The sequence below is a fragment of the Mus caroli genome, unplaced genomic scaffold, assembly GCF_978045245.1.
Source record: "Mus caroli unplaced genomic scaffold, Mus_caroli_1 scaffold_1, whole genome shotgun sequence".
In the NCBI taxonomy this organism is placed as follows: domain Eukaryota; kingdom Metazoa; phylum Chordata; class Mammalia; order Rodentia; family Muridae; genus Mus; species Mus caroli.
The window spans coordinates 114,633,338-114,655,654 of NW_028227256.1; the positions used below are offsets into that span (position 1 = coordinate 114,633,338).

The 22,317-nt window shown below is 38.2% G+C and overlaps 1 protein-coding gene and 1 pseudogene across 1 annotated transcript; one reads left to right on the forward strand and one right to left on the reverse strand.

Moving 5' to 3' along the window:
- Nucleotides 1-630: 630 nt before the first annotated feature.
- Nucleotides 631-21,004, forward strand: LOC110289190 (uncharacterized). Its single transcript, XM_085834587.1, has 4 exons — nucleotides 631-645; nucleotides 2,000-2,126; nucleotides 19,397-20,534; nucleotides 20,869-21,004. The coding sequence occupies exons 1-4, from the start codon at nucleotides 631-633 to the stop codon at nucleotides 21,002-21,004; spliced, it is 1,416 nt and encodes a 471-aa protein (XP_085690713.1).
- LOC110289189 (non-histone chromosomal protein HMG-14 pseudogene) lies at nucleotides 12,716-13,027 on the reverse strand (annotated as a pseudogene).
- Nucleotides 21,005-22,317: the final 1,313 nt, after the last annotated feature.

The following is a 22,317-nucleotide window of genomic DNA, read 5'->3' on the forward strand; positions in this document are numbered from 1 at the left end:
CATAATTCAATCCCGGATCTTCCTTCAAAAACAAAAATCATGTTCTTTTAGAACTGGACATAGAGTCCAAAAGCACTATATCTGTGGATACAGTGGTGAAGCCTGCACTGATTGCCTCATTTTTCTTGGCCCCAGCCAACTATATTGGTTACCCAGAAATACCTTCAGCTGCGGTTACATCACAGATTCTGGCAATTATTGCAAATAGATGCCTCAATTCTGTTTTGATAAACCATCTCAGGTAAAGGCAAGGAAAGAAAGGATGACTATCAATTTCAACTGAAAGCTGTGCTCAACCTGCATTCACAACTCCAGTCTGCCTATATTAGGTATATAGCAGTTCACTGCAGTCGCATACCCAGGTCTGTAGAGAAATACATCTTCTGGAAAAACGGAGCACCTAAGTGTAGAAAACAAAAGTGGTTTGTATTTTTCTACCTATAGAAGATCATTGTTTCTGCATCTCTTCTCTGGGACGAGTCATGGTGTGTGGTCAATTTTGATTCCTGCTTTCTACTCTTCAGTTTTACAAGAAACAGGGAGGATCTGCTCCATGTAAATACAGACTGACTTCTGGAATGTAGAAGGCCAACTTTGGTGAGATAGTCCCTCCTGAAGGAGAAAGGAAAGATGGCTTCGTCTCAGGTAAAGGTGTGCATGATTATGGGAATGGCCGAGTGTTCTTACAGAAATATCCAATTGTCAGAAATTCCAAACCTTCCCTATGCTGATTCACATTTACAGAAATATTTTGTCACATGACTCCAAAAAATTTAAAATTTAGGTGTGCTTAAGACATCTTTCTACTTATTACAGTCTAGTTTTTTTTTTCAATATAACTTCCATATTTGAAAACATAATCTGAAAATCTTATAAAGTGTCTGATAGCAAAAGTGAATATATATTATGACAAAGATGAATGTGTAGTTGAATTCTACAGAGAACCACTAGGGTCACTATTTGGCTGTGAAGAAAGGTCCATGTATAGTGAATGTTGCATCTGAGTGCCTATTGCAGTAATTCTCAGCTTTCCTACTGCTGCAGTCTTGTAACTGAGTTCCTCATGTTGTGGTGATCACAACTATAATTTTATTTTTATTGACAATCCATATCTGTAATTTTGCTACTGTATGAGGCCTAATGTAAATATCTCTACATTCTGGTGCCTTAGGAAACTATAATCAGATCATTTAGGAGACCATGCCATTTGATTCCCAAACAGGTTATCACCCACAGGTTGAGAATTGATGTCATATTGAATCTTTGCAGAAAAGTCACAACATTCTTTCATTCAGAAAATAATTTATCAGAAATAGACACTAGTTATTGATAGCAGACCAAGTTTTATAACTAACAAATCTTTCTTTGGGTGAAATATAGGACTTGGACAATGGACACAAGGGGACACTGTTCATTTTATTTATTTACTTTTAGACTAAAAGCATGTTTTATGCTAGGTCCCCCTGATTGTATTTCACAAATTAGCATGGTACTTATCCACTTCTTTTTTTTTTCAATTTTTTATTAGATATGTTCTTCATTTACATTTCAAATGCTATTCCAAAAGTCTCTTATATCCTCCCCCACCCTGCTCTCCTACTCACCCACTACTGCTTCCTGGCTCTAGTGTTCCCCTGTATTGGGGCATCTAATCTGTGCAAGAGCAAGGGCCTCTCCTCCCAATGATGGCCAATTAGGGCCGTGTGTTCCATCCAATAGAAAACTCTGAGCATAGCTTCTGTTAGTTTTAATGTGTCTCTGTTTAGTTTCTGTTTCCAGGATCTGTCCAATGAGGAAAGTGGGGTGTTGAAGTCTCCCACTATTATTGTGTGGTTCAATGTGTGCTTTGAGTTTACTGAAGTTTCCTTAATGAATGTGGCTGCCTTTGCACTTGGAGCATAGATATTCAGAATTTAGAGTGCATCTTGGAAGATTTTAACTTTGATGAGTATGAAGTACCCCTCCTTATCTTTTTTGATACTGTTCATTTTAATTTCAGGTTCTATTGACCTTCATGGATGTGGCTCTAGAGTTCTCTAAGGAGGAGTGGGAATTTCTGGATTCTGCTCAGAGGGCTCTGTACAGAGATGTTATGTTGGAGAATTACAACAACCTGGTTTCTGTGGGTACGAATATTTTTCTTCCATAATATCTACTCACCTTAGGGATGTCTAAAACTCTTACTAGTGTTTTGGTATGACTTCCATTAATGATTCACTCTCTTAAATTTTTAAAATTATTGGTTACTATCTTATTATAGCTAACATGTTATATATTGTTTTACATTTAACATAATGATGCTTCAGTCTTATACACTTTGGGAATAAGCATTCAGGAGCATTTATATGTTTATACACTTTGACTAACACAGTCTTCTTTTTCTAATGATGTCATTTAAAAAAGAAATTCAGAATTTTAAAGTTGATTGACTTAAAAAGACTCTGAAACATTCTGATGGAAGTGACTATAAAAACGACATTCATGCTGGGCAGTGGTGTCACACTCCTTTAATCCCAGCACTTGGGAGGCAGAGGCAGGTGGATTTCTCAGTTCAGGCCAGTCTGTTCTACAAAGTAAGTTCCAGGACAGGCAGAGCTACACTGAGAAACCCTGTCTCAAAAAACAAAAAAAAAGTCATTCATGTATCTTTTATGCTTTTTCATCTCACCTACAAGGCACAATACTGTGCTAGTACCCAGCTACAATTAATGGCAAATCTGTATGTCTGAATGGACAGGTGTTGCTGTTTCAAAACCAGAGGTAATTACCTGCCTTGAAGAAAACAAAGATCCATGGATTGTTGATAGAAATGGGACAGAAGGAAGAGCACCAGGTAATCTGAAGTGAAAAAAACATGTTATGTGATGATTCTAAATCAGGGAGAAGCTTAGTCCTGAATGTACTTAGAAAAGTTATTCAATGAAAAAATTTTCAAGGTAGTTTCTTTCAAACAATGCATAAAAGGATTAACACACCATGGATGCTAAATGATTTTTGCTTTGTTTTAACTTTATAGAGGAAATTTCAAATGGACCATATTATATATGTTTTATAAAGTAGTAGATGATTATCTCATACTCTAATTGATGTCGGTATTTTTCTTTTTTCTTTCTCTTTATTTAATTCTTTAATCCTTTTGGACAGTCCAGTCTTCACTTCCCAGACTGCTCCCCAGCCCACACTTCCTCCCCTCACCCTAACTATCTTCAAGAGGATGTCCCTACCGACCACTCTTACCCCACCAGAACTCCCCACTCCCTGGAGCCTCAAGTCTCATGGGTTGGGTGAATCTTCTTTCAGTGAGGCCAGACCAGGCAGTCCTTTGCTATATACATGACAGGGGCCTCACATCAGCTGATGTATCATACCTGGTTGGTGGCTGAGTATCTGAGAGATTTTGTCAATTTAGTTCAATTAAGTTTGCTGGTCATCCGAAAGAATGGACCATCCAGAGACTGTCCCAGCTGGTGGTCCATCCCATAATCAGCCACCACCAGCCAACACTATTGCATATTCCTAAAAGCTTTTGCTGAAGGGACTCTGATATAGCTTTCTCATGTAAGGCTTTGTCAGTGCCTGGTAAATACAGAAGTGGATGCTCACAGTCATCTATAGAATGGAACACAGGGCCCCCAATGAAGGAGCTAGAGAAATACCTGAGAGCTTAAGGGGTCTACAACCCTATAGGTGGAACAACAATATGAACTAACCAGTACTCCCAGAGCTCATGTCTCTAGCTGCATATGTAGCTGAAGATAGCCTAGTCGGCCATCATTCGGAAGAAAAGCCACTTGGTCTAGCAAATTTTATATGCCCCAGTACAGGGGAATGCCAGGGACAAGAAGTGGGAGTGGGTGGGTAGGGGAGCAGGGCAGGGAGAGGATATAGGGGACTTTTGGCATAGCATTTGAAATGTAAATGAAGAAAATATCTAATAAAAAAAGAAATGAATTCATGTTAGACACCTAAGTGTATTCGACAAGCTTTAGAACACAAGATCATATGAAGAACAATGCAATTCAGGAGCAGTGAAGCTGCGGAGTACGTGGTAGAACCCTAAGTAAAATGAATCATGATACCTAAAGGTCATCTCTGAACATCCTTAGAAATTGAACTATACAATGTTTGATATAGCTGCATGTTAAGATAGGTAATTTATTTCTGTTTTAGTTTTGAAAGATTAAAAATCCTAGTAAGCTACAAAACCATTGTTATTAAAATTATGTTACTTCACTACCAATTTTTATTAATATGGTGCTAAGATTGTAGTAAAATATAAATTTTTTTTAAAAATTGCTGGTCTACTATGGGGCTACCCTCCTGTTCAGCTTCTCCCAGCTTTTCTCATATTGGACCATAGGGATCCCTGGTTTCGGTCCATTGAGTGGGTGCTAGTATCTGCATCTGACTCTGATATGCTTGTTGGGACTCTCAGAGGGCAACCATGCTTGGCTTCTGTCTGCAAGTACACCACAGCATCACTAATACTGTCAGGCCCAGGGGCCTCTCCTTGAGCTTGATCCCAGTTTGCATTTGTCACTGGACCTCCTTTCTCTCAGGCTCTTCTCCATTTTTGTCCCTGCAGTTCCTTCAGACAGGAACAGTTCTGGGTCAGAGATTTTGACTGTGGCATGGCCATCCCATTCCTCCACTTGGTGTCCTGTCCCTCAACAGGAGGTGGACTCTACAAGTACCCTCTCCCCACCATAGGGCAATTCATTCAATGTCCATACCCTTAAGTCCTGAGAGTTTCTCACCCCCAAGGTCTCTGGTGCATTCTAGAGAGTCCCACCACCCCCAACCTCCCAGAGTTGCCGGTTTCCATTCTTTCTGCTGGCCCTCAAGGATTCAGTACTGTTCCTGCCCCAATACTTGATCATGTTTGCTCCTTCCCTTCCCTGTTCCCTCTCCAAATCAAGTCCCACCCTTTCTGCCCCCCAAAATTGTTTTCTTCTCCTTCACAAGTGGTATGTAGGTATCCTCATTTGGCCCTTTGGCTTGTGAATCTTCTTGAAGTCTGTGGATTGTGTACTGGATATTCTGTATTTTTTGGCTAATATCTACTTATTTGTGAGGCTATGCCATGCGTGTCCTTTTGGGTCTGAGTTACCTGTCTCAGGATGATATTTTCTAGTTCCATCCATTTGTCTGAAAAATTCAAGATGTTCTTGTGCTTAATAGCTGAGTTGTATTCCATTCTGTAAAAGAACCACGTTTTCTGTATCCATTCTTCTATTGTGCTACATCTGAGTTGTTTCCAGGTTCTGGCTATCACACGAAAGGCCTCTATGAACATACTGGAGCATGTGCCCCCGTGGCATGGTGGAGCATCCTTTGAGTATATGTCCAAGAGTGGTATATATGCCGGGCATGGTGGCACACACCTTTAATCCCAGCACTCTGGAGGCAAAGGCAGGCAGATTTCTGAGTTCGTGACCAGCCTGATCTACAAAATGAGTTCCAGGACAGCCAGGGCTACACAGAGAAACCCTGTCTCAAAAAAAAAAAAAAAGAGTGGTTTATAGCTGGATTTTCAGGTAGATCTATTTGCAATTTTCAGAGGAACCTTCAGATTGATTTCCAGAGTGGTTGTACCAGTTTGCAATCCCACCAGCAGTGGAGGAGTGATGATGATGATTTTTCATTTTCACTTATGGTTTTGACTTCTTTTTCAAAATGAACTGTCTACAGATGTTTGGATTCATTTCTGGGACTTCCATTTGATTCCATTATGAACTTGTCTGTATTTATACCAATACCAGGCAGATTTTATTACTATAGTTCTGTAATACAGCTTGAAGGCAGGGATAGTTTTTTCTCCAAAAGTTCTTTAACTGTTCAGGATTAGTTTAGCAATTCTGGGATTTTTTGTTTACTTAGGAATTTTAGAATTTTTCTTTCAAGAATTGTGTCAGAATTTTGATAGGCATTGCATTGAATCTGTACATTGGTTTTGGTAAAAAGACCTTTTTTTGTTAGGCTAATCACACCAATCCATGAACATGTGAGATCTGTCCATCTTCTAATAACTTCTTCAATTTCTTTTTTTAGAGACTTGAGCTTCATGTCATATCAGGTATTTGCCTTGCTTGATTAGAGTTGCAATGAGATATTTTCTTTACTTCTGACTATTGTGACAGAAGTTATTTACCTTATTACATTCTCAGCCCATTTATCATTTGAATAAAAGATGGCTACTGATATTTTGAGGTAATTTTATTTATATTTTTATCAGGTATTTTCCTCATTTACATTTCCAATGCTATGCCAAAAGTCCCCCATACCCTCCCACCCCCTCTCCTACCCATCCACTCCCACTTTTTGGCCTTGGCGTTCCCTTGTACTGGGGCGTATAAAGTTTGCAAGTCCTATGGACCTCTCTTTCCAGTGATGGCCTACTAGGCCATCTTTTGATACATATGCAGCTAGAGTCAAAAGCTCTGGGGTACTGATTAGTTCATAATGTTGTTCCACTTATAGGGTTGCAGATCTCTTTAGCTCCTTATGTACTTTCTCTAGCTCCTCCATTAGGGGCCCTGTAATCCATCCAATAGCTGACTGTGAGCATCCACTTATGTGTTTGTTAGGCCCCGGCATAGTCTCACAAGAGACAGCTATATCAGAGTCCTTTCAGCAAAATCTTGCTAGTATATGCAATGGTGTCAGCGTTTGGAGGCTGATTATGGGATGGATCCGTGGATATAGCACTCTCTAGATGGTCCATCCTTTCGTCACAGCTCCAAACTTTGTCTCTGTAACTCCTTCCATGGGTGTTTTGTTTCCAATCCTAAGAAGGGGCAAAGTGTCCACACTTTGGTCTTCGTTCATCTTGAGTTTCATGTGTTTTGCAAATTGTAACTTATATCTGGGGTATTCTAAGTTTTTGCGCTAATATCCACTTATCAGTGAGTACATACCATTTGAGTTCTTTGGTGATTGGGTTACCTCACTCAGGTTAATGCCCTCCAGGTCCAACCATTTGACTAGGAATTTCATAAATTCATTCTTTTTAATAGCAGAGTAGTACTCCATTGTGTAAATTACCACATTTTTTGTATCCATTCCTCTGTTGAGCGATATCTGGGTTCTTTCCAGCTTCTAGCAATTATAAACAAGACTGCTATGAACATAGTGGAGCACGTTTCTTTCTTACTAGTTGGAACATGTTCTGGATATATGCCCAGGAGAGGTATTGGAGGATCTGCCAATAGTATCATGTCCAATTTTCTGAGGAATCGCCAGACTGATTTCCAGAGTGGTTGTACAAGCTTGCAATCCCACCAATAATGGAGGAGAGTTCCTCTTTCTCCACATCCACGCCAGCATCTGCTGTCACCTGAATTTTTGATCTTAGCCATTCTGACTGGTGTGAGATGGAATCTCAGGGTTGTTTTGATTTGCATTTCCCTGGTGATTAAGGATGCTGAACGTTTTTTCAGGTGTTTCTCAGCCATTCAGTATTCCTCAAGTGAGAATTCTTTGTTTAGCTATGAGCCCCATTTTTAATGGGGTTATTTGATTTTCTAGAGTCCACCTTCTTGAGTTCTTTATACTTATAGTATATTAGTCCCCTATCTGATTTAGGATAGGTAAAGATCCTTTCCCAATCTCTTGGGGGCCTTTTTGTCTTATTGACAGTATCTTTGGCCTTACAAAAGCTTTGCAGTTTCATGAGGTCCCACTTGTCAATTCTCGATTTTACAGCACAAGCCATTGCTGTTCTATTCAAGAATTTTTCCCCTGTGCCAATATCTTCGAGGCTTTTCCCAACATTCTCCTCTATAAGTTTCAGTGTCTCTGGTTTTATGTGGAGCTCCTTGATCCACTTAGATTTGACCTTAGTATAAAGAGATAGGAACGGATCAATATGCATTCTTCTACATGATAACCACCAGTTGTGCCAGCATCATTTGTTGATAATGCTATCTTTTTTCCATTGGATGGTTTTAGCTCCCTTGTCAAAGATCAAGTGACCATAGGTGTGTGGGTTCATTTCTGGGTCTTCAATTCTATTCCATTGGTCTACTTGTCTATCTCTATACAAGTACCATGCAGTTTTTATCACAATTGCTCTGTAGTACAGCTTTAGGTCAGTCATGGTGATTCCACCAGAGGTTCTTTTATCCTTGAGAAGAGTTGTTGCTATCCTAGGTTTTTTGTTATTCCAGATGAATTTGCAGATTACTCTTTCTAATTTGTTGAAGACTTGAGTTGGAATTTTAATGGGGATTGCATTGAATCTGTAGATTGCTTTTGGCAAGATATCCATTTTTACAATGTTGATCCTGCCAATCCATAAGCATGGGAGATCTTTCCATCTCCTGAGATCTTCTTTAATTTCTTTCTTCAGAGACTTGAAGTTCTTATCATACAGATCTTTCACTTTCTTAGTTACAGTCACACCAAGGTATTTTATATTATTTGGGACTATTGAGAAGGTGTTGTTTTTCTAATTTCTTTCTCAGCCTGTTTATTCTTTGTGTAGGGAAAGGCCATTAATAGTCTCCCAACCAAAAAAAAAAAAAAAAAAAAAAAAGCCCAGGACCAGATGGGTTTAGTGCAGAGTTCCATCAGACCTTCAAAGAAGAACTAATTCCAGTTCTGCACAAACTATTCCACAAAATAGAAGTAGAAGGTACTCTACCCACCTCATTCTATGAAGCCACAATTACTCTGATACCTAAAGCACAGAAAGATCCAACAAAGATAGAGAACTTCAGACCACTTTCCCTTAGGAATATCGATGAAAAATACTCAATATAATTCCCGCTAACCGAATCCAAAAACACATTAAAACAATCATCCACCCTGATCAAGTAGGTTTTGTTCCAGGGATGCAGGGATGATTTAATATACGGAAATCCATCAATGTAATCCATTATATAAACAAACTCCAAGACAAAAACCACATGATCATCTCCTTAGACACGGAGAAAGCATTTGACAAAATCCAACACCCATTCATGCTAAAAGTCTTGGGAAGATCAGAAATTCAAGGCCCATACCTAAACATGATAAAAGCAATCTACAGCAAACCAATAGCCAACATCAAAGTAAATGGTGAGAAGCTGGAAGCAATCCCACTAAAATCAGGGACTAGACAAGGCTGCCCACTTTCTCCCTACATATTCAACATTGTACTTGAAGTCCTAGCCAGAACAATTAGACAACAAAAGGAGATCAAGGGGATACAAATTGGCAAAGAAGAAGTAAAAATATCACTTTTTGCAGATGATATGATAGTATATATAAGTGACCCTAAAAATTCCACCAGAGAACTCCTAAACCTGATAAACAGCTTCAGAGAAGTAGCTGGATATAAAATTAACTCAAAGAAGTCAATGGCCTTGAGATAATTTTTTAAGCAGCCATTTTACTGAACACATTTTTAGCTTTAGAACTTCTCTGATAGAGGCATGTTGTAATTTGCATATACTATCATATCATCTGCCAATAGCAATATTTTAAGTTCTTCATATCTAAATTATATTTCCTTGATCTCTTTATATATCATACAGTTCTAACTATAAGTTCAAGCACTATATTGAAAAGATAAGAAGAGAGTGGACAGCCTTACCTTGCTGCTGACTTTAGCAAGATTTCATTATGTTTCTCTCTATTTGATTTAATGATGGATACTTGCTTTCTGTGAATACCTTTTTACATTTTCTTTTTACCATTGTCAATATTTTAATTGACTTTCAACCAAACTTAACAGTTCTTGATTAGACAACTCAAGGGTATTCCCCATCTCCTCAAATTAACCTACTATTGTCTTACAAAGATTTTTTTTTTTTAAGGATTTCTGTTGTTCTTTTTTTTTTTTTTTACTTTTTTTTTTATATATTTTTATTACATATTTTCCTCAATTACATTTCCAATACTATCCCAAAAGTCCCCCATAGCGCCCCCCACTTCCCTACCCACCCATTCCCATTCTTTTGGCCCGGGCATTCCCCTATATTGGGGCATATAAAGTTTGCAAGTCCAATGGGCCTCTCTTTCCATTGATGGCCGACTAGGCCATCTTTCCATACATATGCAGCTAGAGACAAGAGCTCCGGGGTTCTGGTTAGTACATCATGTTGTTCCAACAATAGGGTTGCAGATCCCTTTAGCTCCTTGGGTACTTTCTCTAGCTTCTCCATTGGGAGCCCTGTGATACATCCAATAGCTGACTGTGAACATCCACTCCTGTGTTTGCTAGGCCCCGGCATCGTCTCACAAGAGACAGCTATATTTGGGTCCTTTCAGCAAAATCTTGCTAGTGTATGCAATGGTGTCAGCGTTTAGAAGCTGATTATGGGATGGATCCCTGGATACGGCAGTCTCTAAATGGTCCATCCTTTCATCACAGCTACGAACTTTGTCTCTGTAACTCCTTCCCTGGGTGTTTTGTTCCCAATTCTAAGAAGGTGCACAGTGTCCACACTTTGGTCTTCATTCTTCTTGAGTTTCATGCGTTTATCAAATTGTATCTTATATCTTGGGTATCCTAAGTTTTGGGCTAATATCCACTTATCAATGAATACATATTGTGTGAGTTCTTTTGTGATTGTGTTACTTCACTCAAGATGATGCCCTCCAGGTCCATCCATTTGGCTAGGAATTTCATAAATTCATTCTTTTTAATAGCTGAGTAGTACTCCATTGTGTAAATGTACCATAATTTCTGTATCCATTCCTCTGTTGAGGGACATCTGAGTTCTTTCCAGCTTCTGGCTATTATAAATAGGGCTGCTATGAACATAGTGGAGCATGTGTCCTTTACCGGTTGGGACATCTTCTGGATATATGCCCAGGAGAGGTATTGCTGGATCCTCCGGTAGTACTATGTCCAATTTTCTGAGGAACCGCCAGACTGATTTCCAGAGTGGTTGTACAAGCTTGCAATCCCACCATCAATGGAGGAGTGTTCCTCTTTCTCCACATCCTCGCCAGCATCTGCTGTCACCTGAATTTTTGATCTTAGCCATTCTGACTGGTGTGAGGTGGAATCTCAGGGTTGTTTTGAGGGTTGAACATTTTTTCAGGTGCTTCTCTGCCATTCGGTATTCCTCAGGTGAGAATTCTTTGTTCAGTTCTGAGCCCCATTTTTTTCATGGGGTTATTTGACTTTCTGGAGTCCACCTTCTTGAGTTCTTTATATATATTGGATATTAGTCCCTTATCTGATTTAGGATAGGTGAAGATCCTTTCCCAATCTGTTGGTGGTTTTTTTGTCTTATTGATGGTGTCTTTAGCCTTGCAGAAGCTTTGCAGTTTCATGAGGTCCCACTTGTCAATTCTCGATCTTACAGCACAAGCCATTACTGTTCTATTCAGGAATTTTTCCCCTGTGCCCATATCTTCAAGGCTTTTCCCCACTTTCTCCTCTATAAGTTTCAGTGTCTCTGGTTTTATGTGAAGTTCCTTGATCCACTTAGACTTGACCTTAGTACAAGGAGATAGGAATGGATCGATTTGCATTCTTCTACATGTTAACATCCAGTTGTGCCAGCACCATTTGTTGAAAATGCTGTCTTTCTTCCACTGGATGTTTTTAGCTCCCTTGTCGAAGATCAAGTGACCGTAGGTGTGTGGGTTCATTTCTGGGTCTTCAATTCTATTCCATTGGTCTATTTGTCTGTCACTATACCAGTACCATGCAGTTTTTATCACAATTGCTCTGTAGTAGAGCTTTAGGTCCGGCATGGTGATTCCACCAGAGGTTCTTTTCTTCATCAATATTCATAACAGAGATTTACCTGAAGTTCTCTTTTTTCATTTGTTCTTTGTGTAGTTTAGGTATAAGCATAATTGTGGCTTGATACAATGAATTGGGTAGTGACCTTTCTGTTTCTGTTTTGTGTAATAGTTTGAATAGTATTGGTATTAGGTATTTTTTGAAGGTCTCATAGAATTCTCCACTAAACTCATCTGGTCCTCGGCTTTTTTTTTTTAAAACTCTTTCACAATAGATTTTATTGGATGAGGAGCAGAGTACAGACATTCCAATTCTTATTACACATACCTAAAAAGAGCCATATACTGTGTTCATGTACCCAAACTCTGAAGAGTCACATTGTGTTCATGTACGCAAATTAAGAGCTCCGTATTATTTTTCTTTGAACTTGTTCCAGTGATTCGGCAAGTTTCCCTAAGACCTCGAATAACAACCAAATGCTTATAATCCTCAGTTCCACCAACTCACAATGTTACGCCACACACAGAACAGACTCAGGACTTCCATCTTTCAGAGCACATTATCACAACTGTTAGGAAAATGGACTGCCATGACCACAGACATCACAGTTCTGACAGGGCAAGAGCCAAGGACTGGCTTTCTTACAAAATGTTTCTACTAGAAACTGGGACCAGATAGAACTGAAAATATTCCAGACACAAATACACGACTGAGACGCCAGATTGCAATTTAGTATGCTTTGTATTATAGGATATAGAACTAGCCCCATCTACAGAATGTTATGGTGACTCCCGAGACAGTCACAGCCTCTCCGGATTCAGTATCCTGCTATTTTCTGTTTGTACCAAAAAATAAACAACCAGCAAATGATTTAACCTCTTTAAAAAAACATTTACACTTAAAAAATGGATTGAGGTGGGATCCCCTCACCTTTTAAAAATGTTTCTAGAGCTACTAAAAAACTCGCATTTACAAAGTAATTGATAAAAATATTCCTCTGGATTGTACAAGAAGGGAAGCGGAACCACTGACAGACGTGATGGATGCTTAGTCGGACTTAGCTTCTTTCTCTTCTTCAGAGGCTGGACTCTGGTTTTCCCTCTCTCCATTTTCTGCAGGCAGCTCTGTGGTTTGCTGGTCAGCCACATCAGCCTGTTTGCCCTTCGCTCCCCTCTTCCCTTTTATCTGCACTTTTTTGTCTGATGCTTTATCCTTTCCCCTGGCCTTTTTCCGGTTTGTGTCCACCTTGGCTGGGGTGGGCTTGGCCAACAGCCTGGCAGAGCAGCACTTGGGCTCCACCTTGGCTACTCCATCCGCGCTAACCTTCCTCTTGGGCATCATGGCGGCAAGGGGTGGGAGACGTGCTTTGCCGATTCTGTCATGGAGGAGCCGCACTGTCAAGCCACCCCAAACACAATTTTTTGTTGTTGTTGTTGGGAGACTATTAACAACTGCTTCTATTTCTTAGAGGATATGGGACTGTTTAGGTGGTTTATCTGATCCTGTATTGACATTGGCACCTTGTATATGTTTAAAAAATTGTTCATATCATCCAGATTTTCAAATTCACTTGAGTGTAAACTTTTGTAGTAGATTCTGATGATGACATTTTTTTAATTTCCACTGTTTCTGTTGTTATGTCTCCCTTTCCATTTCTGATTTATTAATTTGGATACTGTCTCTGTACACTCCAGTTAGTCTGGCTAAGGGTTTATCTATTTTGTTGACTTTCTCAGAGAACAAGCTCCAGGTATGGTTGATTCTTTGTATAGTTCTTTTTGTTTCTACTTGGTTGATTTCACCTCTGAGTTTAATTATATCCGGACTTCTACTCCTCTTGTGTGAATTTGCTTCTTTTTGTTCTAGAACTTTCATGTGTGCGGTTAAGGTACATGTATGCTCTTTGTTCAGTTTCTTTTTGGAAGCGCTTGGAGCTATGAGCTTTCCTCTTAACATTTCATTCCTTGTGTCCTATGAGTTTTGGAATGATGTGTCTTCATTTTCATTAATTCTTTTCTTTATTTCTTCCTTGACCAAGTTATCACTGAATAGAGCATTGTTCAGTTTCCATGTGTATGTGTGCTTCTGTTGTTTTTGTTGTTAAGATCATCTTTAGTCTTTGGTGATCTGATAAGGTGCATGGGATTATTTCAATCTTTGTGTATCTGTGAGGTCTGTTTTGTGACTGTTTATATGTTCAGTTTTGGAGATGGTACTATGTACTGCTGAGAAGAAGGTATAATTTCTTGCTTTAGGATGAAATATTGTATACATATCTGTTAGATATATTTGGTTCATAACTGCTGCAAGTTTCACTGTGTTTCTGTTTAGTTTCTCTTTCCAAGATCAGTCCATTTCTGAGAGTTGGCTGTTGAAGTCGCTCACTGTTATTGTGTGGGGTGTGATGTGTGCTTTGAGCTTTAGTAAAGTTTCCTTTAAGAATGTGAGTGCCCTTGCATTTGGAGAAGAAATGTTCAGAATTGAGAGTTTATCTTGGTATATTTTTTCTCTGACCTGTATAAAGTGTCCTTCCTTATCTTTTTTGATAACTTTTGGTTAAAAACTGATTTTATTTGATACAGGAATGGCTACTCCAGGTTGTTTCTTTGGAGTATTTGCTTGGAAAATTGTTTTCAATCTTTTATTCTAAGGTAGTGTCTGCCTTTGTCTCTGAGGTGTGTTTCCTGTATGGAGCAAGATGCTGGATTCTGCTTATGTATCCAGTCTGTCAGTCTATGTATTTTTATTGGAGAATTGAACACATTGGTTTTTAAGGAAAAGTGATTGTTACTTCCTGCTATTTTATTGTTAGAAGTGTAAATATGTTTGTGTGGCTATCTTCTTTTCGGTTTGCTGAAAGATACTTTCTTGCATTTTTTTCTAGAATATAGTTGTCCACCTTGTGTTGGTGTTTTCCATCTATTATCCTTTGTAGGGCTGCATTTATGGAAAGAAAATGTGTAAGTTCGGTTTTGTCATGGACTATCCTGTTTTCTCCATCTATAGGAATTGAGAGTTTTGCTGGGTACAATAATCTGGGCTGGCATTTTTGTTCTTTCCTGTATTTTTTAAAGGGAGTTATTTATGTTCTTCTTAAAGTCCTCTATCATCATCAAGAGAGGTGATTTTAGATCCAAATCTTGGTTTTCCAGTGATGGTTTATTGAAGATTTCTTATGGTGGGAGAATTGGGTCATGATAATGTTAAGTAACCTCGGTTTCTGTTGCATATCTTCTTATGCTTCCCTTCCACCATCTGATTATTTCCAGTGCTCCCTGCCCTTGATATATCTGACCTGAGCCTGGCCTTCCTGTGACTCTAGTTGTGTCAGAACTCGTCAAAGTTCTGCTATCTCTGTGATCCTGTGATTCTGTGATCCTGAGATCCTGGGTGTGTCAGAACTCCTGGGAGTCAACCTGCCCCTGGGACCCTGAGATCCTGGTATGACCAAGCTCATGGAATCCTGGGAACCTAGGTTCATATTATTCTATTATCCTGGTATGTAATAGTTCCTGGGAATAGAGCGTCTTCTGGGTTTTGTGAGACTGGCTGCAGAATTCACACCCAAAATCTCAAGGCTCCAGCCCAGACTGGAAAGAACCTGTGCCACTCGTCAGGCAGATTCCTGGCTGTCTATCCCCCATTGGTTCATGTGTTCCCTTTTTCATGATTAGGTATGGGCCTTGTATCCCTAATATTTAAGAAAAGGTGATCATTAATTCCTGCTATTTATTACTCTAATATTTCAACCGGAAGTGCTATTGGAGTTTTTCAGAGGCCTTTTAAGTGTCTAATGTGATCATGATTTTTTTATCAGTTTATTTAAAGTGTGGATTAAGTTGATGGATTTTCATATATTGGATCACTCCTTCATGCCTGTGCTGAGGCCTACTTTATATTGTTGGATGATGTTTTTTAAAGTGTTTAAAGTTTCTGGGCTAATATCCACTTATCAGACTAGGCCCCAGCCTAGTCTCACAAGAGATAGCTATATCAGGGTCCTTTCAGCCAATGCTTGCTAGTGTATGCAATGGTGTCGTCGTTTGGAGGCTAATTATTCCTTGTGTTTGCAAGTACTTTATTGAGTATTTTTTCACCAATGTTTTAAACTGAATGTGGTCTGGAATTCTGTCTGGTTATTGAATCTTTTTTTTTTCTATGACAAGGTTATTTTTTTTTATTCTGTATTTTCCTCAAATACATTTCTAACGCTATCCCAAAAGTCCCCCACACCCCCCCCCACTTCCCTACCCACCCATTCCCATTTTTTTGGCCGTGGTGTACCCCTGTACTGGGGCATATAAAGTTTGCATGTCCAATGGGCCTCTCTTTCCAGTGATGGCCTACTAGGCCATCTTTTGATACATATGCAGCTAGAGTCAAGAGCTCCGGGGTACTGGTTAGTTCATAAGGTTGTGCACCTACAGGGTTGCAGATCTCTCTAGCTCCTTGGATACTTTCTCTAGCTCTTCCATTGGGGGCCCTGTGATCCATCAAATAGCTGACTGTGAGTAACCACTTATGTGTTTGTTAGGCCCCGGCCAAGTCTCACAAGAGATAGCTATATCAGGGTCCTTTCAGCCAACGCTTGCTAGTGTATGCAATGGTGTCATCGTTTGGAGGCTAATTATGGGATGGATCCCTGGATATGGCAGTCTCTAGATGGTCCATCCTTTTGTCTCAGCTCCAAACATTGTCTCTGTAACTCCTTCCATGGATGATTGTTTCCAATTCTAAGAAGAGGCAAAGTGTCCATACTTTGGTCTTCGTTCTTCTTCAGTTTCATGTGTTTTTCAAATTGTATCTTATATCTCAGGTATACTAAGTTTCTGGGCTAATATCCACTTATCAGTGAGTACATGTCATTTGAGTTCTTTTGTGATTGTGTTACCTCACACAGGATGATGCCCTCCAGGTCCATCCATTTGCCTAGGAATTTCATAAATTCATTCTTTTTAATAGCTGATGTAAAGCCAACATTCACATGGTTATTGAGTCTTAATGTGGTTAGGTAACAGGATGACTGTACCCTTAGAGAATGAGTTTGGCAATGTTCCTGTGTTTCTATTTTGTGCAATAGTTTGAGAAGGACTGATATTAAGTCTTCGTTAAAAGCCTGTTAGAATTTTATGCTAATTTGTATCAAAAGATGGCCTAGTAGGCCATCACTGGAAAGAGAGGCCCATTGGACTTGCTAACTTTATATGCCCCAGTACAGGGGAATGCCAGAGCCAAGGGGTGGGGGTGGGTGGGTGGGGGACTGGGGGGGGAGTGTATTGGGGACTTTTTGGATAGCATTGGAAATGTAATTGAGGAAATTACCTAATAAAATAAAAATAAAAAATAAAATAAATAAATAAATAGATAAATAAAGAATTTTATGCTAAAACCATCTGGTCCTGAGTTTTTGTTGTTTTTGTTCTTGTTGTATTTGTTGTTTTGAGATTTTCATGATGTCTTTATTTCCTAAGGAGTTATGGGTCTTTTTAGATTGCTTACCTAATCTTAATTTCATTTTGGTAAGTGTAATTAATCTGGAAATTTGTTCATTTCGTTTAGAATTTCCAGTTTTATGTAATACAGGCTTTTGTAATAAGACCCAAATAGTATATGGATTTCCTCAGTGTCTATTGTTATGCCCCATTTTCATTTTCTGATTTTCTTGTTTTGGGGTATGGACTCCCTGGTTTTCCTTTACTTTGGCTAAGGATTTGTATATCCTTTTGATTTTTCAAATGCTCCAAGTCTTGTTTTTGTTGATTTTTTTTTTGTGGTATTCGCTTATTTGCAATTAATTGGTTTTTTTCCCATGAGTTTGTATATTTCTTGCCATCTACTCCCCTTTGGTGTGTTTATATCTTGTGTTCTGGAGCTTTCAAGTATGCTGTTAAATTGCTAGTAAGAGATGTGTCCATTTTCTTTAAGACAGCATTTAGAGGCATGACTTTTCTCTTAGCAGTGCTGTCATTGTGTCCCATAAGTTTGGGCATGGTCTACCTTCCTTTTTGTCAATGAATTACAAAGTCTTCAACTTCTTCCTTCCTTCCCTCTCTCTTTCTTGCTTTCTTTCTTTCTTTCTTTCTCTCTTTTTTCCTTTCATCTTTGACCCATGGTCATTGAGTAGATAATTATTCAATTCCTTTGAGTTTGTAGGCATTATGATGCCTGAATCTTATTAAATTCCATTTTGAATGCACAGGGCTCTGAAAACATGCTAGATGTTAATTCAGTCTTTTTCTGTCTCCTACTGCTTACGTTGTTACTGAGTTCATGGTCAGTTTGGGAGAAAGTCCTGTGAGCTTTTAAATGGAGTATATGTGTGTGTATACTTTATTTTGGTGAAATATTCTGTACACATATGTTAGGTCCACTTGACTCCTTATGTCTATTATTTTCATTATTCTACTATTTAGTATTTCTTTTAATCACATCAGCACTGGTGATAGTGTGTGTTATAATTGCCCACTCTTAAAATGTTGGTTTGGAATGTGATTTAAGCTTTAGTAATGTTATTTTATGAATGTGGTTGCCCCAGCATTTTGGCATATATATTCAGGACTGTGAAGTGACCTTCATGGCTTTTTCCTTTCATAAAATATAAAGTGTCCTTTTCTATATTTTTATTAATTTTGATTGAATTTCAATTTTATTTGATACTGGGATGAATACTCCAGCTAATTTCATGGGTCCATTTGCTTAGAAAATGTTTTCCAGTCATTTTCTCTGATTTAGTGCTTATCTTTGTTTCTGATATGTTTTGTTTGTGCAGAAAAATGATGGGTCCTACACTTACTTGCACTGTGGTAGCCTTTGTCTTTTAACTGGGGGAATTGAGTCTATTTATGTTGCAGGATAGTATTGACCAGTGATTAATAATTGCTGTTATTTAGATGGTAGTAGTAGTAGTAGTAGTAGTAGTAGTAGTAGTAGTATGCATGTGTGTGGTCTTAACTGTGCTATCAGGTGTGTCAGAACTCTTGAGAAACCAGCTCCCTCCCAGTAAGATTTGATTATGGAGGGCTGTGGCACAGGGTCAGCTCCAGGCATAAATACCTGTTTTGTTTTAAATAAATATTCTCACTGATTTTAAATCTAATGTTTAATTTTACATTAGTATCACATTATTAAAAAGGTATTCTCGTACCTCCTTTTCATCATTCTTTCATTGGATAGATGATTTGGGTTCATATTGTTCATTGAGTCTCTTAATGTGGAGATTTTCATTTATTAATGTATGCTAGCTGCAAAAAATTTTTTGTTATCTCTTATACTATGTAATTATGATGAAGTTCATACATATGAAAATATATCATGTATTTCATTAATATCTTCTAACATATATTATGTTTATACCATTTATTTCTTTTGAATAAATTTGTTGCAATTCTGTGCTGAATGCTTTTGCCATGATCCTCAGATTGGTGCTATTTCATACATTATGCATGTATATTATTTTCAACCAATTGTAAAATGACATATAATGACATGTTCTCATTAATTTTGGCTCTGTCTTGTGATCAGACAGAAAAGCTATTTCCAAAGCCACAGGATTCTTTCCAGGATGAAATAACAGAAAGATTTGCGTGTAATGACCTTTCAGTGCTATATAGAAAAAATTCAGCGAATATACTGCTGGTAGTGAAGAGTGTGAAATATGTTTTTATGGAAGTTATCAGTTTGTAAAACACATTTGTTTCATTCTTGAAACAGATAAGGAAGCTCCAGATACTCTTCCTGAGAGAACTCAATCCCCAAATCCTAAGGCTCACTGCAGAATTTCTACTCGAGTGACATCTTACAAATGTAATGAATGTGGGAAATCTTTTACACAGTCCTCAAGTCTTAAAGTTCACCACAGATTACATACTGGAAACAAACCTTACAAATGTAATGAATGTGGGAAATCTTTTACAAGGTCCTCAAGTCTTAAAGTTCACTACAGGATCCACACTGGAGACAAACCTTATAATTGTGATGAATGTGGGAAATCTTTTACATATTTGTCAAGTGTTAAAATTCACCACAGATTTCATACTGGAGACAAACCTTATAAATGTAATGAATGTGGCAAATCTTTTGCCTACCTCTCACAGCTTAAACATCACCACAGAATGCGTATTGGAGACAAACCTTACAAATGTAATATATGTGGCAAATCTTTTACATGGTATTCACATCTTAAAGTTCACCATAGAAGCCATACTGGAAACAAACCTTACAAATGTAATGAGTGTGGGAAATCTTTTAAGTATTCAGCAAGTCTTAAAGACCATCACAGATTACATACTGGAGAAAAACCTTACAAATGTAATGAATGTGGCAAATCTTTTACCCAGTCCTCAAGTCTTAAAGTTCACAAGAGATTACATACTGGAGAAAAGCCTTACAAATGTCATGAATGTGGCAAATCTTTTACCCAGGTTTCATATCTTAAAGCTCACCAGAGAATCCATACTGGGGACAAACCTTACAAATGTAATGAGTGTGGGAAATCATTTACCAAGTCCTGTAGTCTTAAAGTTCACCACAGATTACATACTGGAGACAAACCTTACAAATGTAATGAATGTGGCAAATCTTTTACCCAGTCCTCAAGTCTTAAAGTTCACAAGAGATTACATACTGGAGACAAGCCTTACAAATGTCATGAATGTGGCAGATCTTTTACCCAGGTTTCATATCTTAAAGTTCACCAGAGAATCCATACTGGGGACAAACCTTACAAATGTAATGATTGTGGGAAATCTTTTACAAAGTCCTCAAATCTTAAAGTTCACCAGAGAATCCATATGGGGGACAAACCTTATGAATGTAATAATTATGGAAAATCATTTACCCAGTCTTCCCAACTTAACGTTCACCACAAAAGCCATAATAAAAACAAACCTTACCAATGTAATAAGTGTTGTAAATCATTTACAGATTCCTCATCTCTTCAAGTTCACCACAGAATCCATACTAGACATACATCTTAAAAATGTATTAAATGTGGCAAATCTTTACACAGTCCTCAGATCTTAAATTTCATGACCAAATCCATACTGGAAACAAACTTTACTAATATAATCAATATGACATATCATTTACCCAGTCCTTAAATCGTCAAGTTCACTACAGAATCCATATAAGAGGTAATCTTCACAAATGAAAAGAATTGGCAAGTCTCTTTTCTTGTCCTCAACTCTCCAAGTACATCAAAAAATCCATATGGGAAAGCAGCCTTATAAGTGCAGTGAATGTGGGAAAAAATTTTCCTGGTCCCCCAAGACCTCTCGTCAAAGTCATTACAGAATTCATTTTGGAGACAAAAGTTCTTAATGTAAAGCTTATGTAAATTTATTCACAATAATCATATCTTCAAAACACAGTTCAGCATGCATACTGGAGAGAAACCTTACAAATGTAAACAATATGGCAAATCATTTAGCAAAAGCTCAAAACTCACATAAAATAGATTCATGCAGCAAACTTGATATGTAATTACTTTCTAAGTATTTACATAGAAATATCATATTTTTAAATGTTAAATATCGTTATAAGAATTTAAACTGTGTTGAAACCTTGCTCTTCAGTGAATGCCTACAAGGTAATATTATACATAGTAGGAATTGGAAACCCTTACTTTGAAGTAATTGTTATATTCATATGAAATTATTTTATAAAAAATATGAAAAAAATCTTTCACCCAGCATTAATCTGATATCACTTATGAATAATCATATAGAATTCATTTTCAAACTCACTAGAGAAATTATATTTTAATATGTATGCATTTAAACCAAAATAATATTAATAAATATTTTTGTATAAGCATGTTGATTAATGTTCTGTATATTTCAGTATGGTAGAATATTGGGATTTGTGAGATATAATCTCAATGAAGGTTATTGTGATTTTAGTGCTTGAGCTTTTATAGAGTAATTTTTAATTTCAAACTAATCCCTTCTTTGTCACATTTATCAATAAATATATTACAACTGCCTTTTATTACTACTGCCTTGGTGTTAATACTATCAATTTTATGCTGGAATGGAGTCTTATTTAGAGATTATATTCCTGTAGAAAACATCATGACCAAGAAGTAAGTTGGAGAGGAAAGAGTTTTCATAGCTTACATTTCCAAATTGCTGTTCATCATCAAAGGAAGTCTAGACAGAAACTCACACAGGGTAGGAACTTGTAGGCAGGAGTAGATGCAGTAGCCAGGCAGGAATGTTGCTTATTGGATTCTTCCCCTAGTTTGCTTACCTTACTTTCTTATAGAACCCAGGAATCCTAGCCCAGGGATAGCACCATGTAGGGTTAAAGGTCCTGCATCCACTCTGACACAAGGTTTCACTATGCTGGAAGGCAGGACACATGAGTTGAACTCCATTACCCCATATTGTCACCAGGCAGGTGATAGGCAGTAGGGAAGTCCCCAGACACTCCTCCAGCGTGGGGAAATGCATGAGTATGAGGCAGCCAGATCTGGCATGGGAATCCCAGGGCCTACAATGAGGCTGTGCCTTCTGGTATTCAGACTCGTGGACATCCAAGTGCCTATGAAAGCCATGGAATAGATGAGAACAGAGGCCCACAGGCTGGACCTAGCCCGGGGCTGGGGAGGGAGAAGAGGGAGTTCCATCTGG

Coding starts and splice junctions, on each gene's coding strand:
- LOC110289190 (XM_085834587.1), top strand. Junction 2,127..19,396: donor CAACAACCTGGTTTCTGTGG/GTACGAATATTT, acceptor TTCTTGAAACAG/ATAAGGAAGCTCCAGATACT. Junction 20,535..20,868: donor TCATTTACCCAGTCTTCCCA/ACTTAACGTTCA, acceptor CTTGTCCTCAAC/TCTCCAAGTACATCAAAAAA.